The sequence below is a fragment of the Numenius arquata genome, chromosome 2, assembly GCF_964106895.1.
Source record: "Numenius arquata chromosome 2, bNumArq3.hap1.1, whole genome shotgun sequence".
Taxonomy (NCBI): domain Eukaryota; kingdom Metazoa; phylum Chordata; class Aves; order Charadriiformes; family Scolopacidae; genus Numenius; species Numenius arquata.
In genome coordinates this window covers 78,535,774-78,553,014 of record NC_133577.1, presented here as the reverse complement: position 1 = coordinate 78,553,014, position 17,241 = coordinate 78,535,774, and the positions used below count along the sequence as shown (strand labels likewise).

The 17,241-nt window shown below is 38.2% G+C and overlaps 1 protein-coding gene across 2 annotated transcripts in view; it reads left to right on the top strand.

Annotated features, from left to right (window-relative positions):
* Positions 1 to 17,241, top strand: part of IFT56 (intraflagellar transport 56) — a 49,445-nt gene that overhangs the window by 23,331 nt on the left and 8,873 nt on the right. For both annotated transcript variants that reach the window (XM_074168080.1, XM_074168079.1), the window contains 6 exons: positions 630 to 685; positions 2,455 to 2,508; positions 2,926 to 2,989; positions 9,283 to 9,371; positions 14,592 to 14,675; positions 16,840 to 16,909. In XM_074168080.1, the coding sequence (XP_074024181.1) occupies positions 630 to 685; positions 2,455 to 2,508; positions 2,926 to 2,989; positions 9,283 to 9,371; positions 14,592 to 14,675; positions 16,840 to 16,909 (417 nt within the window). The remainder of the gene's footprint in view (positions 1 to 629; positions 686 to 2,454; positions 2,509 to 2,925; positions 2,990 to 9,282; positions 9,372 to 14,591; positions 14,676 to 16,839; positions 16,910 to 17,241) is intronic.

Below are 17,241 nucleotides of genomic sequence, written 5' to 3'. Positions count from 1 at the left end.
TGCCATTAAAAAGGGCATCTTCACTAGGTTAGGTTACTAAGCAGGCCGTAGTGCCAACATCATTTTTGATTTAGGTGAAGTTTAGGATCTTCTCTGCTTACTTGTTTCTTGGGTGGGAAGGAAGTTGTTATTGAGTTCAAACTTTACACTTAAACTTCAGTACTAGTAATGCTTTTTGCTTGTTAGAATTAGGATCAGGTAAGAGTTGCTGGACGGATTTTGAAATATTGATAAGGAAAAGATGAAGTTTCCCTTCAGAATCATGTTACCCTATCCTCCTTTAGGGGTAAATAAATATGAGAAAAGACAGGAAGATGATGGATTTATTGTCTTGACCTTGTACTGTTGAGAAGGCAGCCACTGGATTATGAACAAGGGGGCCAAGTCATCTCTACTAGGAAAATTATAGTAATAAAGAAGCTATTACTCACTCCATGTTTGTTATTTCAGTTCTAGAAAACCATCACCATCGTGATAGAAACTCACAATGATTTATGGTTACCTTTCTCCTCCTGTCTAAATGCTTTATTTCCTAGACTGTGACTATTGAGGAATTTGTAGAGAATGAGTGATTTCTTCTAATACAGTGTGCTATGGATTGTCATGCATTCTAACATCTGGTATTTCAGATGATGTGCAGGAGGCTTATAACCTGATTAAGGACCTGGAACCTACAGCTCCACAGGTAATTGGAAACTGATGTAATGGTACATAAAGACAGGGGTTATAAGTTGGTATGAAATCTGCCACATACAAAACTAGTAGTCTGAGGACAGCTTGCCCCATTCTTACTTGTAAAACTCTTGTGTTCTCCATCTTTTTATCAGCAATAGACTTTATGCTCATGCGTAAAGTGTTATATATGAGCATGTACGAGTACTTAGCACATTTATTGCCGTACCACCTGGGGTCAGTAAGAATACAGCTCTGTTACGTACAGACTTGATTCTAGTGAGCTTACCATTAGTGCATATATAAAAGCCCTCTTCCAACTACAGCTACTTGTCACTTCTGCCCTGCTGATGGTTACTATCCTGCAGATCTACTAGCTCAGATGCTCTTGTGGTTTGTCCTGAAGCCATTTCAATAAAAACAAGCTAGATTAAATTAAACGGTTTAAATAATAGGTCTTTTCTAATTCCATCTCACTTTGGCTGCAATGAGTGAAAACCGCAGTGTCCCTTGGCTGCTACTGTAATTTTCTTTTGTAGCTGTTCCAACATCTTTAGTCTCTGATTTATTCGTCTTTGCAGTTTATTTTCCAAAGGTCACATAGCTGAGCATGAAAGGGGCCTTTCATGAGTCTGTGTGAGGATTAGATGGAGAGAGGCAAAAGGAGAACTCCAAAAACACAGATCTGGTGATTCTGTGCTGAGGAGTGTCTTCTGCTGTTGCTTTTCACTTCTTGCATTTTTCAGTGTAGCAAGACTTACTTGAACAGTTTTCTGCAGCTATTGGTCCTTTAGCCTATGTTTCCCCCATATAAGTGAATAATATTAAATAACATGATATCATTCTTGATCACTTTTTGAAATTAGTATGTTTCTGCTTTTTTCCATTTTTCTCAGGAACTCCCTGCTAAGACTTGCAAAACTATCTGCATGTCCTCCTTCAGTTCTTCTCAAATTTCATCTTTGTCATGATGCCTGTAGGTTAATAGATGGTGTGCCAAAATGATTATTTGACTTACTGGCTAGTACTCTCAGATTGTTTCCTTGCACTCCATTGTTGGTCTGTGTACATGTCTCTCTCTTTTTCCATGTTTACATCTGTGACAGGGCTGTCCAGGTTTATCAGGAGTAGCTACTTCAACAGGTTTTTGGCTAGAACTCTTAATTAAAAGATTTGAATATGAAAAATGAATCTCTGACATGCTGAGAAAATCTTGCTCAGAGAAGAATTAAACTATAGTTGTATCTCATAGTAGGGATTACAGGGTACTTTACTCCTTTTCCTAATTTCAGTAGAGTAGCATGTCGACAGAGCACGAACCTCTTGACATTTTTGCCCTGATGAGAAAAGCTATGCATTTTGGAGCAAGGATGGTAGTGGTTATGGTTAACCAATATGGGTACTTGAAGTGGGATATGTGGATTAATATGACAATATTTTGCTTGATTATTGGCCATATGATGGTGAAGAGGGCATGATAGTATGTTATGGTGTTGTTCCGGTGCATTGTCTTTGAGCATAAGACTTACCAGAAAACACACTACGCCTTTGCATCCCACATATTTAGCAGAAGTGACTACCTAACAAGTAGAATGAATTTTGTGAGGATAACTTTGTACTACTGTGCTGAAGCACTATCGTAGTATCATAGCAACCAGCTGCCAATTAAACTGGTTTGGGATAGAGTTGAATTTAGGAAGAAAATAATGTGCAAGTAGGCTTTTATGTGTCTGTTGAAATCTTTTACCTTGTCTTCTCTGATACTTTTTACTTTTTTTTCAGGAGTACATCCTCAAAGGAGTGGTAAATGCAGCACTTGGACAAGAAATGGGCTCGGTGAGTGAAGGCCACGAGGTTCTCCAGCTTCTCCAGCAGTAGGATGTGAACAGATCTGTAGGGACTGGAATGGAGTGAAAGAGGCAATCATTTCTCATTTAGACTGCAGGATCTCAGAGTCTTTAAATCTTCTTCCTACAGTACTCAGTCCAGAATGAGTGCAATGCAAATCTCTGTTGCTAGTCCTGACTATAAATCAAGCTGAATTTGGCTTCTCTGTTCTGCTTCCAAAAAACCTGTTTGCTTTCTACAGTGTTCTTGTGTATCTAGGCACATACCGTAGCACATATACCTTTACTGGTTTTACTTCAGTCCTGGTTTGTCTCCCCATCTGTTCTTCAGAGTGTTTTTTTTCACTGTGTGTTATACCATCAACTGCGGAACTCATCTTGGATGTTTTTTTTTTACCTCTCCCAGAGAGATCACCTGAAAATTGCTCAGCAGTTCTTCCAGTTGGTGGGTGAATCAGCCAGCGAATGTGGTATGTTTGAAATGTTCTTTGTCCATTGTGTAATCCTTCTTACAATATCCAAATATATAGCATCATATCTTTGTCTAACTGGCGACTGTTAGCATGACTATTGCTAGGTGTTATGTTGCTATAGTATGAGCAACGGAAAGTCTAACTTAGAGCCTAAAACAAATTTGCAAGTTTGCAAGTAAACTAGAAGACTCAATTAATTCCAAAACTTACTATATGGATTTGGCTGGAAAAGAGGCCATCCTACAAACTGTTAGTCTTCACTGATAGATGCTGTGGCAGCCTGCCTCAGACTAATAATCCGTATTATAGAAAGAGAAGACAACAGCCTAATTAGATGAAGTCTATGGCTGAAACCTCACAGGTACAGACACTCACAGGTACAAATCTAGGACTGCTAATGAAAGGCTATTGAGTAGAGTCCTAGCACGGAGCACGCAGCAAGAAATGGATGTTCTGGGACTAACTCCTTGGTTGAATCAAAAGAAACATGACAAAACCCAACCAAAAAAATAAGTAAAAGTAAATATTGAAAATACATGTATTCAAAAATAGGCCAAAACCTGATCTTGTCTTCCCTTCTTTTTGCCAAAGTGAAACCAAAAAATCCTAAATCAAAAAAAGCCAGTAGTTGGAACACAGAAATTCAGCCAAAATGGGGCTTCCCCGTGTCCTTTGTAGGCATTGTCAGTAGGACTATTTTTTTGGGTGGGTAACTTTGCACGTTTATGGTGCAGAGAGCTCATGGTCCTCAGAGACAGAATGCTGTCTCCTGTGTCCATGGTGACTAAAGAGAAGGAGCTCAAGAGACACAGCGACAGCACTGATCAAGCTTTCAGAAATAGCGTTGAGCCATTTCTGCTCTCCTTGCAGCCCCTGTACTGTTGAGATCATGCCCCAGAGAGCTTTATGTTGGAAGGCTGAAGTGGTTCCATCAATCAGCCTTCCCTAACACATTCCTCTTGCATTGAGACTGTCCCTTTGGAGTCAGAATCCCAGCTAACAGAAAGAAGGAATACGAGCTGTAGTAGTGGAGGACCCAGTTAGTGGGCATACAGCTAACTGGGTTTGTGATGCTAGTAAAGTCACAGGATGACTGATGGTGGTGGACCTCTTAATGCTCATAACAATCATGCAGGTGTGATAAGTCACCATAGCACACATGGATAAAAATAATACAGAGATAATCTGAGAAAAGATATCCTGAATAGATGTATAGTGGAGATATAGCCCAAAATCAAAATTGAAATTGTTAGGAAGCTAAAAGTCTGAATTTTACTGTGAAATATTTTTAAACCCATATGCAAAACAAGATAGAGAGGCTGAGACTTGAGGTATAGTTAAGGGGTGGAAAAAAAGAAAAAAGAAAAAAAAAAAGGGACGGCAACAGAAATGTAGTCTGATTAGGGAGATGAGTTAATTGGGGGAAAAAAAAAAGAGCCTCTGGGACGGATTGATTCCAACTAAAGGTAAATGGAAACATTATTACTGCAAGCATCTTACACTGTTGGTACTTCCATGTAAAAATTGCTTTGTCATCTTTTTAAAAACTTATGAGAGAAAGCTGACATGCAGAAGAGCACACAGTTCAAGGTAACTCCTTTAAAGGTGAAATTGTGTGAGGAGTTCTTTTGTATCCTTGAAGGACAGGTGGAGGTCAGCAAACTGTTGATAGGAAATAGAAGAGGCAAACAGAGTTCAATTTAGATAGCACATAACAAAAAGCAAACACATGAAGACCAAATATGTAAGTGTTTTTATACAAATATTACATGTTTTACAAGATGATGAATAAAGTGGAACACCTGATTTTAGAAGAGGAAGCTATAAACCTAAAATAACTTTTAAAATGCAATAGGAGAAAGGTAACATGTAGGATATTGTTCCTATTTAATTTACGATGGGATATTACTAAATAGATGATGCCAGTGGAGAAATAGTTCCAAGTATTATAGAACCCTTATCTCAAAATAAAGTAAATCTCTTTTCTTTATCAGTAGTAACATAAAATTGTTTTAAATTACATGCTCAGGATAGGAGATTCATCGTATTGAGGCTAAATTATTCACCAACCAGCCTGGATGGGAACAGTGACTGGCATATTAAAGAGGTTAGAAATTTTATATAGACAGATAATAGTAGTTGGAGACTTCTATTCTGCCCATATTTACTTAGTAAGTGCAATAACATGGCATTTTTAAATGCTCAATTTTAATCTTTCTTAGAGGACACAAGTGAACAAGTGACTCTAGACCAATACAGAGATTACATAGAACCTGATTTCAAATTTTATGATGAAAATCCAATTCTGTTAAAGTGATCTCAGTATAATAAAATTCAAAATCCATGTGTTAGCAAATACCTCAAAAAATTTCCACAGTGCTAATTTAAAGAAGGGAAGCTACATAATAACCTTTCTCATTTCTAACAGAAAATTCTCAGTGAAGTAGCAATGAAAAGGATAAAATGCACCTGATTTGAACACTTGAAAGAATCTTTTGTTTCTTTAAAGAAAGGGCTCGTATTCATAATTAATGAGCTTTAGGAGACAAATAATGACATGACTAGGTTTACCAATGGTACAAAATTACCCATAGTAGGAAAAATGAAAGCTTCCACAATGATGAAAGCTGTGGAAGACTATATAAAGCTGGGTAATAATATGCAAATTAAGTTTAGCTTTGATAAATGCAAAGTAGTACATATGGGGAAAAAACCCCACCCTTAAACTATATTTGCAAAATTATCAGAAAAGTTGAAGAGAATCTTAGGAATTGATGAGGAAAGAGAGAACAAAGCAAAAGTAATTACTGTGTCATTGTATACAGATGTGGTACCCTTCCTTGAATACTGTCTGCAGTTCTGCTTCTTACACTTCAAAAAAAAAAAAAATGGTACAACAAGAAAGGTTACAATAAAGACGGTGAGGATGATCAGAGAGAGGGGATAGTTTCTTGAACAAGGGGAGATTAAATGAAGGAAGGTACATGGCCTGAAAAATGATGACCGAGTTTGATTATGGTTGCAATACAGAACATCGTAAGTGATGTAAGAAGAGGAATAGAAAAGAATTAGTTACTATCCCATACAAAAAATAAGAAGCATTGAAATAAATCATCAAGCAAGACAATTAAAACAAACAGTGCTTTTTCATATAACACAACTTATTTGTTATAGAATCTTGTGAGAACCAGAAGGTATAAAGACATTCATAGAAGAAAACTCTATTGGCTGTTTAACACAAAATTTTCAATGATGATTAGGAAGTCCTCCATGCAGATTTTTGGAAGCTGTGAGAAAATTGAAAGGAAGTGGCATTACATAGCACAGCATCTATTACATGTGAAATCAGAATATATTCTTTCTATAGCTGTATATTTTTACTCAGCAAGCTTCTGAATCAGATACACTTTTCATCCAATGTGGTCATTTCAATGTTGTGGTGTAAGTTAGCGTATTAGCTGCTATGTTGTATACTTACTTTTTGATCTGCTGCCTCTGTTTTGCTGGATTTAGAATGGAGAACAGAATTCTCACTGTTTGTATACTTGGGCTTTTGCTAAGTAGCCAGCCTTGCTATTCAAGCATGTAAGTCATGCTTCAGCACTTCCCACTGTGCCAATCCTTGCAGGGAGCTAGTACCACTAGATTGTCTAAGATCTCTATCAAGTTACTTAGCTGCTTTGCAGATTTATAATACAAAAGTAGGTTGTGCTTGCTAGAGTGAGAAAATCCTATGCTATTTCTTTGCTCACAACTGGGCCTACAAAATTTTAATGTGGATTTTAATGTGGATTATCAAAAATTAATGGATTAAAATGAAGATGTGGAATGCTTTGTCAAACTTGCTCTTGTTAACTGTAGAAATCCCATGACAGCATTAAGAAAAAACAGACAGTTTAGGAAGAATACAGTGTCATTTATTTCTAAAGTAATTTGGAGTCATCAATTAACCCCTTCACTATTTTTAGCTCGATCTCTGACTTGGAGGTTCAAGGAACGTAGAGCAAACAGAGTTAAAGTGACAGTCCTTTCTGATACATGTACACATTTCATCTCATGTTGGAAGTTGTATACTTCAAGAGGAGTAGGGACACCTAAAACAAAAAAACTCACAAGAAACAGGAAGCGCATACAGTGTGGGAGTCAATATTCGCCCTCTGGCAGCAATAAATACCACCCAGAAGAGCAGCTTGTATTACTGGGGTTTTTTAAGCTTAATAAAAATTCTTAATCCCAATGACAGAAGACGGAACTGTCGTCAGAGAGGAGGATATCACTAGATTTTTATAGTTAATTCTCATGCTCTTCTCCCAGGGTCTCAACTGGATGGAAAACAAGAGAGATCAGATTTCTGAGACAAGTTAAAGAGGAAATTGGGCAAGAGGAACATTAGTGAAAGTAAATGAACATTAACATTTCCATTAAATACAGTGCTTAACATAAGTCTTACAAACTACCCTAAAAACACTGGAAGCATGATGGAGAAAAGCACCCATTTCATTTTCAGTGGCTGTCTTTTAGGACCAGTCAGGCATATCTGGTGTTGGGTGGGAGGAATGAAACATTTCTTCTGGACTTTGTGCAGTCTTTTCTTTGAGGTATTCTTAGGTCACCCTAAGCAATTTTTCAAAATGAGAACTTTTTCCTCTTTCTGCATGAGTCACATGGGATGAATTAGAACTATAAAGCTCTAAGTTTTCCTGTCACTAGTAGTATTCATTGCTGAATTGTATAAGATTTACAGCTGTTTTACTTGTTTGCTTTTTTAATTAAATCTTTCACTAAAAGTGTATGGAGGATGGTATGCTGGGATAACAAAATTTTCTGCCAAAATGCGGACATAAGAATAAATATTGAAACTTAGCAACTCTCCAGTCATATATGGGAAAAGTGTGGTTCTATATTTTGTTACTCTAATTTTTACTGAAAATGTATTCTCGGTTCTAAATCGTCTTTACGTGTTTATTTGCTTTTTTAAAATTTTGTTTAAAATATATTGCTGTGAGTTTATGAACGGTGTAGTTCAGACATAGATAAGTATGAATTGTCTCTATATGGAAGTTATAGGACTTCCAAGCTTAGTATCTCCTAGTGCTAAAAGATAAAAAAAAGAAAATATTCTGCTTTCCTTTGAAATATTTTTTGAGCTCTTATACAGTGCTTTTGAGGAATAATTACTACCCTACCTTATTTAAAGGACAATGTACAGTTTTCTGGTGTAATGCCATATTTTGTGCTGTGGTATGGAGTCAAAATATTGGTGTTCAGATACATGAAATTTCTATATACAGAAAAGATTTTCGTTTTCTAATGTGGATGAATTGATGGTAATTAACCTACAGGAGTAGATTACTTCAGGGCTGTTGGTAGCCTTAGGATCTTATCTGCTGTCACCTTACCAAACTGCACAGAGCAGCATGCTCTCTAATGATCATTTGATGTAGTCAAATAGTAGTGATTTGACATCACTTGTGCTTATGCTTTCCCAGCTGCTACTTGCGTTCATCCATCTCTGACCAATCTCTGCTGGTTGGGTCTAACAAAAATTAGTCCCAGTAAGCTTGCTTCAGAATCTCTAAAAAAGCTTTGAAATTATAAGTTGTGTTATTGAAAAACTATTTCAGACTAGATGTCAGCATAGTATGATGGCAACACAGTTTACCAACACTCACTTGAACTGATATGCTTAACTTATTATGGCTTTACTACTTGTGAGCAATGTGGTAATCACAAATGCCTGGAAATTAATCTTCATATTGTACTTTATCACTAAGTATTTTTCCTGTTAATGTATTAATTTTTTAAAATAATATTTTCAGAGTATCAAATTAAGTCTCTTACTGGAACTAAAATTAAAATATGTAGAGCTTTTTTTTTTCCAGGATAACTGAAAAGCATAGTTTTAAAGAAAAAAAAAAAGAGGCTAAGGAGGCTAGAATAATAAACACAGGCTTTGTATCAAGTTTCGTTTCCTAAGAGTAAGACCAATTCACAGTAAAACTTTGCTACATAAGTTGTGTCATGGAAAAGGCCTGTTGGTTAAACAATTTGTCTCTGTAGAATTTGCTGTTGAATGCAGTCTTGCAATAGTTATTGTATGCTGTAGAGAGAGTTGACAAGATGAGCTAATAGTTTTTCTAACCTCTAGTATGGTCCTTTGCCTGAAAAGGCAAGTTACACTATTTTTAGAAGCTAGCTGCTTTCATCGTTGCCAGCAATCTTGGCAGTAATTTCCATTACCATATGATTCTTAAATTCTACAAATCTGCATTTTTCTTTTTGAATTTTAGATACCATTCCAGGGAGACAGTGCATGTCCTCCTGCTTCTTTCTTCTTAGACAGTTTGCTAATGTCCTGATTTATCTCAACTCAGTCAAGGTTAGTATTATTGTTTAGTATTGGTAGTACTCTAATGCATGGAATCACTACTTATGGAATTTATCTGTACTCTGTGTGAGACACTGTAAACATAACAAGGTACAGAAACAGAGCAGTAACAACAAAACAGTAGGACATAAATGGTCAATAAAGCAAATGGATCAAAATGTAAAGAAGCAGTTAGAAAATAGCATTGTGCACCATGGTGGCCATGATGGTCTCATCACACTTGCAATTTAACTGTTATCAGGGTTCCTGGTGGCATTATGGGAGATGACGAAGATAATTTAAGGAAAACAATGAAAAAAAATTGTGGATATTTACAGGGTGGGCAGCATGGAGGAAAAAACCCAAGTGTTTTCTTAAGACTTATCAACTGAGCAATGGAGATTATTGTCACTGGTTAATAATTGAGGACAACGTTTTAAAGAACAAGAGCATGTAAGAAAGATAGGACATAAAGGAATCTCGAAGTAATAATGCTTATATTTTACAGGGAAAGCAGTCACTGAAAGGCTAAGATAGGGCAGTAAAACCAAAGCATTAAGCTAAGAATGTTATTTTTGCAGAAGTAATCTGAGTCGTACCCTGCAGGTAATGTTGTATTTTTCGAAGTAAGAGAAGGAATTTGCAGTTATCATAATGCAGCATTATGAGATCACCAGTATTCAGTGGATAAAATGGGTGTACCTTACAGATATCCAGTTATAAGTCAGATGTTAGGAAAAGAGAGAGGCTGGAGTGTGATTACAGGGTTAAGTGATTGTAGTCTTGTTCCAGTGATTTGAAACCAGAGTTGTAAGAACTCTGTATTTGGTAGGAAGAGGAATGAGAATCTAAAAAGACATTAGTAGACAGGAGTACTGTGTGCAGGTCTGGAGCCCTCAATATAGAAAGGACATGGACCTGATGGAGCGGGTCCAGAGGAGGGCCTCCAAAATGATCAGGGGGCTGGAGCACCTCTCCTATGAGGACAGACTGAGGGAGCTGGGGTTGTTTAGCTTGGAGAAAAGGAGGCTCCGGGGAGACCTCATAGCGGCCTTCCAGTACCTGAGGGGGGCCTACAGGAAGGCTGGGGAGGGTCTGTTTACAAAGGCCTGCAGCAACAGGACGAGGGGCAATTGTTTTAAGCTGGAGAAGGGGAGATTTAGATTGGATATTAGGAAAAAATTCTTTACCATGAGGGTGGTGGAACACTGGAACAGGTTGCCCAGGGAGGTGGTTGAGGCCCCTTCCCTTGAGATATTCAAGGTGAAGCTCGATGAGGCCCTGGGCAACCTGGTCTAGTTGGGGGTGTCCCTGCTGACTGCAGGGAGGTCGGACTAGATGACCTTTGGAGGTCCCTTCTGGCCTGGACCAATCTATGAATCTATGAATTATTAGGGAGATACATGAGAGAGAGAAAAAGAAGAGTAGCATCTGGGGAGGCAACTGGCATTGTCATTAATATTGCAAAGTAAGGCTAGTGTTTGTAAAGGAAAGAGCCAGAAATGAACAAGACACTAAGCAGAAGTTAAGAGAGTAAAAGTGGGCAATAAAGTGATCAAGAAATAGGTCAGAGTCATGAGGCAAAAGAAGTGCAACAGGGAGGGGATTAGGTGAGATAATTCTGTGTCTGTGAGGGTATAAAGGAGAGTGTTGTAGGAAGGGTTGGAAGGGAAAAGGAAGAGCATAGGAAACTGTGTCACTTTGTATGATGTCAGTAAGAGCACACGCAGAGGGAAATATAAGTAAGGAATAGATCTAATGTTTAAAAGCTGTCAGGAGGGAGGCAGAAATAGTGAACAGGTACAGGTATGCAAGTCTTCGATCCTGCTGTATTTATCAACTAGAAGGAGCATTCTTACCTTGTCAGATTTGGGAGAAACAATTTTAGTTTGTGTGCATAGGAGAGGGGAAGGGTTATCTGACTGCTACTTGTTTTGTTTTAAAAACGTAGCTGTTTTGCTAAAAGTATGTAGAACAACTGTCGCACATTATAACATACATGCAGATCTGAGCTTGCAAGCTGGACTTGTCCACATATACATGCCTTAGGCATCAGTAAGCATGTATCTGTTTTGATTTGACCAATATTTAGGCAAAGATAATACTTTTTTAAAAAAACATTCCCTTGGTTTTCACAGTTGTAATGTGAATGCATTTATAAGAGTGAAACAAAATGCCAAGCTAAATAAAGAAAATTCAATATAAAAAAAGATTGATGCTGTTCATTGCACAGTGGTGTCCTCTTCTTTGAAATACTGGCCATTACCCCCTCAAATGCAGAAAGAAAAGTGATTCAGAGAATAAATAGAAATTGAAGTATTGTCTTAAGAGATTTAGAAGACAGATATTATTTGCTATAAGGGAAGTTAAGAAAATAAAATTATACACGAGGATTAGAATAAAGAAGGTAGATTTGAAACCTCCATTTGTATTAGGAGAGGCTAAAAACAAGATACAACTTGCTGGAATTGCAGCAAATTCACAAGTGTCTTTTCTAAGAAATGCATTTTGCCCCTCTCAAAACATGGTTGGTTTATGGAACTTACTGTCCCAGTTCAAGGTAGGGTTGAGGTTGCAAGTTTCAAAGGTTTTATAGATTGTATCTAGCAAGTTGCAAAACTATTAAGCTTGAGTAAAGTATGTATTTATTAAATTCTTGAAGGGAATCATGAATACTGGTAATTTGAGACATAATGCAGTTGATAAATAGCAAGGACTAAGGACAAAAGTTTTCTGCCTACTACCACTTTCCTTGCGTGGCCCTTCTGAAGTAGTTGTTCATTATAATTTTTTTAGCTGAGACTAGCTTCTCCTCAGATTTGCTTAGGTCATTTCCCTTCTCTTCAGGTCACGGGGATGCAAATAATCCTTCCTGTACCATGTTATAGGCAAGGTTTATGTGGTTTTCCAGTCACCTTTGTATTTCATTCACAGGAATAAACGTCAGTAGAATCTCTGCAGCTCTTTAAGTGGAGCTGTGCACTCTGTGAAGATTGTTTGCATGATATTCTCTCAGGAAACACCTTCATCCATGATTGATTAAAACTGCTTTAGGCATGAGAATGTCTCAAAGGACACCTTATAATAAACATATTGTCAGCTGCCCTGAGGGTGACATTATAACATTGAGGATTAACTGAGAAGACAAGCTAATTCAGGCTCAGCTGAGTTCTAGCCACAATGAACGCTTCATTGTTCAACTGAGTATCTGAGCATCTCATTGAAATGGACATCGCTCAGAGCACAGTTAGTTTTATTAAAAGATTGAAGACCACAAAAGAGTGAAGTCCAGTACATATAATGTGGTTCCAAAAAAAAGGAAAAAGAAACAAAACATCTAGCTGCTGTGAATGGTTTTTAGCTATCAGCAGCACTAGTTCATTTCTACTGGTTTTGGTTTTGCAGCAGGTCAGACCTCTAGCACTAATACAGCCAGGATAGAATCACACAGTTTTTGAGTCTGTTTACTGACAGATTGTCTTTTCTGTTTTAATTCAAAAATACAATGGGGGCTATTTGAACAGAAGGAACTATTCATACAGTAAAACTAGCATCTTGCTCACCAGCTTTGCTTAACCTGGGACTTGTGCTGATTCACATGAAACTATCATTGAGGAAGAATACAGTGAAGTGTTGTAATTCTCATATGGTGAAACCAGTTAGTTCACCCTAAGGGTACTGAAATCTTTTCACAAACTGAACTTAAGATTCACCCAATTTGGTTCACCCTCATGCTTTCACATAGCTTGCTGTATTTGCCAGCTTTTTAGACCCTACCATAGGCTATTTGGGTGAAATCTAGATATCTGGCAAATGGTGGCAACCTCCCACCTCTCCTCTCAAGGCTTGATATGTGCGGGTGGACTGGATCAGTACTGGTGGACTGGATCAGTACACTTTGACTGCCTGTGACAGGGAAGAGGTTCCTCAGGTGTCTCTACTTCATTAAGGAAGGTAAAGAGCACTGGGAAAGGGTTTTGCCCCTTGCTTTCCATATCTTTTGTACAGTCCCAACTATGCTTTTTACTGGCTCCTCACTTTTTTAATGAGGAAACAAAACAAAAGTTTGATCGTCCTACACAAGTTCTGTTTCCCTTCTAGATGTTACATAAAGAAAAACATTCCTTCTTCCACACACCTTGCTCTTATGCACCCAGGAAGGTTTTTCTTCAGTAACTATAGTGCATAAACCACCCTGCTCTTTCCCATGCTCTTTCATAAGCACTGCACCTCTCCTCAGCAGGGATCCTTAATTCCATCTACAATTGTAGCTGTGGTATTGCGTTCTACCTTATCTCTACCAGGTCTGCTGCTGCAGCAGTGTGTGGGACAGTGCTGAATGTAGAACATACTCAACTGGCTTTTGGTCATCTGAGTTATACTTCAATCTGGACATCTGACCATGATCAAATCTAAGCTATTTGGATCAAACCCAAACATCAGCCTAACCTGTACCTAGAGTTGTATTTCCTGCTTTGGCCCATTCAGCTTTTTAGAAAAGATACAGCTAGATCAACCTGATCTGTCATTAACCAGGTGTATCCAGTCTATTTTTATGGGACAGAAAAACTTGGTGTTGGGCTTTGAATGGAGAGAAGGATGACTCTAAGCAAGGCCTGAGCTTAAGGAAGTCCTATTACAAGTTGTGCTGCCTGGCTACAGCCCAGTGCTGCGGCTCCACCTCCATCATGTGATCCAGCGTGTCAGACTAGCATCTGTCACATAACCAGATCCACAGGATCTCTTGTTGTACCTTGAGAAGTCTTGGAAAAATAAACTGTTCATCTCCTTAAGCCATTAGGGAGTCAACTGCCTGTTTACCACCCCAGTGGTGAAATAAGTGCTTGGGAGGTGAAAGAGACCATGGCACCACAGCATGACTTCACATGCCCAAAGTGAAAATTACACCCACAAAAGCTGCCACTGCAATTTTGAGCTTAGAGCATTCTCCAGATCTCTCATGGTTAATACTGTGGAATGTTCCAGCTGCGTTTGTAGTCACGAATGTAGGATGGAAAGCCAGTCCATAATTTTCTACCCACTGTTTATAAATGCCGCATGTTCATAATGTGGGTTTTTCTTTTTGCTTCCCATTGTCTTGATATAGTCTGACTCAGATTTGGGGGTGGGGGCAGGGAGAGGGAGGAGGGGGTATTTTTAATGTTATTATACCATGGGAGGAGGGTTTTTGTTTTCTTTATTTGGGTTTTGTCTGTGTGGCTTATTTTCCAGAGTTACTTCTACAATGATGACACTTTTAACTTCAACTACGCCCAAGCCAAAGCTGCCATGGGCAATTTTAGTGAGGCTGAAGAGGTATGTGTTTACTTTCTTTAAAAAACAACAACGGAGACGTTTCCCACATACTCCCCTCTTTCCTTCCTTTTCTCTCCTTCCAGATCTTCATGTTGTTTGAAAATGTGCAGGTTGGGCGGAACATCATCTTCCCCTTCTTAGAGGAACTGAAACTCTCAGTGAACACTATTCAGAAAAGATTATCTTGCTAATCTTGTAATGTGAGGTATATGGGGAGTCATGCTGCTTGCCGTGCATCACAAGAGTGCTTGCAGCTATCTCTAATTGATCAAAGAATGCCCTCTTAATCAGATTTCCTACGCTTTGTCTGGGATCCCAGGCAGTCTTATTGTGCAGACTGACTAGGGCGTGCTGAGTCAAAGACACTGAATAGTTAAAGACTTCTAGGTGTCCCTAGAAATTTGTGTTTTAAAAAAAAAAAAAAAAAAAATTTCTTCCTCTGGGAAATGTGGGTGGAAAGCAGGAAGTGCTCACTATCTTATTCAGCAACATCCAGATGCAGCTGGAAGAGATTAACTTCTACACACAGCATTTTTTGTGTCTATGTGCAGCAGAAACTTAATTACAACTAAAATATGCAAAAGCAAATAGCTATTATGAAGATGGAAGCAACATTTTCCACAAGACCAGAAAGAAGACAAGCCAGGAAAAAAACAAAAAAACCAAACTCATAACCAACCATGTAGTCTAAAGTGAATCATATAGGTTTGGTTAGTTTGGTTCTTGGCTTTTTTGTTTGTTTTTTTGTTTGTTTTTTCCCATCTTTCTAACTTTTTAACTCTTCAGGTTTCTCAACAATAGAGCCCCCTCTGGGGTTTTTTCTTGGATTTTTTTTTTCTCCCCAGCACCCACCCCATCAATTTCTGTTACCTGAAATTCTATCTCTCGTTAAGTAAAATATTGCAGACTGTCAGGCAACATGGATATATATTTCAATTCACCTACCTTAATTTAGTTAGCTTAATGAAAATGCAGGTGAGTATCTTAAAATTATGCTAGCAGGCTATGCTGATAAAAACAATAATGCTGTAAGTAAGCTTTAGCTGCAGTCAGGCAACAAAGAAACAGAGAGGTGTAAACTGCTGTTAATCCACATTTTTCCTCTTACGTACTTACAAATGATTCTATGTAAACTTGTGTTATGTAGCTGATGCATTTAAATAACAGGATTATGTAATTAAATTGATTAGCCTGTCCTACTGTCTGATCTTTGCCTGTGATGACACTTTCATATAAAGATCACTCTTCCCTAGTGTCTCATAAACTCCACGTATAGCATTTATTAACTTTTTAAAAAGCTTACCTCCCTGGACATAATGAAATAAAACCTATGATAAAGTACTACTTAGACTGATAATGCTGCTTCTTTTTTTCTTTTCCCCACCCCCAAAATTAGAGGGTCAGCAATGTCTAACCAATAAAAATGGCAGTAATTTGTGGAACTCACTGTTCCAGTACATACATCTGCTCCTATAAAAGTATTTTTAGTTTTGCCAGTAGCATCCTAGTGTAGTTACAAATATACCTGCAGAGAGGCATAGGAGGCATAAATACCTTCCCCCCCACCCAAGTAGAGCCAGAGTACATTTTAAAATGTATAACTTCCCCCCACACATTCCTTTAGATGTAGAAAGTAATAAACCTGTATTTGTACATTAAGTTACAAAAGACAAATGTTTTGCCTTGGAACCTTACTGAAACCAAAATGGTTAGAAATGGCTTATTGCTGACCTTGAATGATCTCTGGCGTGTGTGGGGAGGAAAGGCTCATCTATATGTGAAACTTCTGGTATTTCAAGAAGATGCTAATGTAATTGCTTGCATCGCTTTCTAAATAAACACGTTCCAAATAGCTTTTCCCACAGGCCCAGTGTTTCTTTGTGCTGTTTGTGTTGCATGGCCGCCCACTGGCACTTTTTTAGAGCAGGCTGCACCCTCCGCCCAACCTGGCGTTTTGAAGCCACAGAAGTCCCTCAATAAGCATGGCACTGTTTGAATCCTCCACCTACCCAACACAGAGAGATGTCCCAACACTGCACTCTTCTTGTGAAGCAGTTGTTCATGTGGCTTAAGCCTTAGCTGCATGTTGAAAGGAGGCAGGTCTGCCTTCTGTTTGTTTAAAAGTACGCGCATGTATAATCTTTTATTTTCCTTCTTCCTGCAGGTGTTCCTTTTGATCCAGAGTGAGAAGATAAGGAATGATTTTGTTTACCTTAGCTGGCTAGCTCGCTGCTGTGAGTCACTTTTCTCTCCACATTGCAGAATACAGATCCTCCTCTATTGCATCAGTCTTGGCAATCCAGTTTCCTAATTGAATTTAATGTTGTAGGTGGATTCAGGACTATGAAAGTGAAGAGCTGATTGCAGTAGTTACAGTGTGGGTGGTTACTGCACCTTTCATACATCTGGCTTAATAAGCAATCACTGCTTCAGTGCAATGGTATTGTAGTTCCATCAATGCAGTTATGTCCTAACCAGTGAACCTTTTTCTTCTCAGCTGTTTACTTAGTTGCTTGCGTGAAGATTTTCTATCTTAAAAGACTGAGTTACAACTCTAAAATGTTCA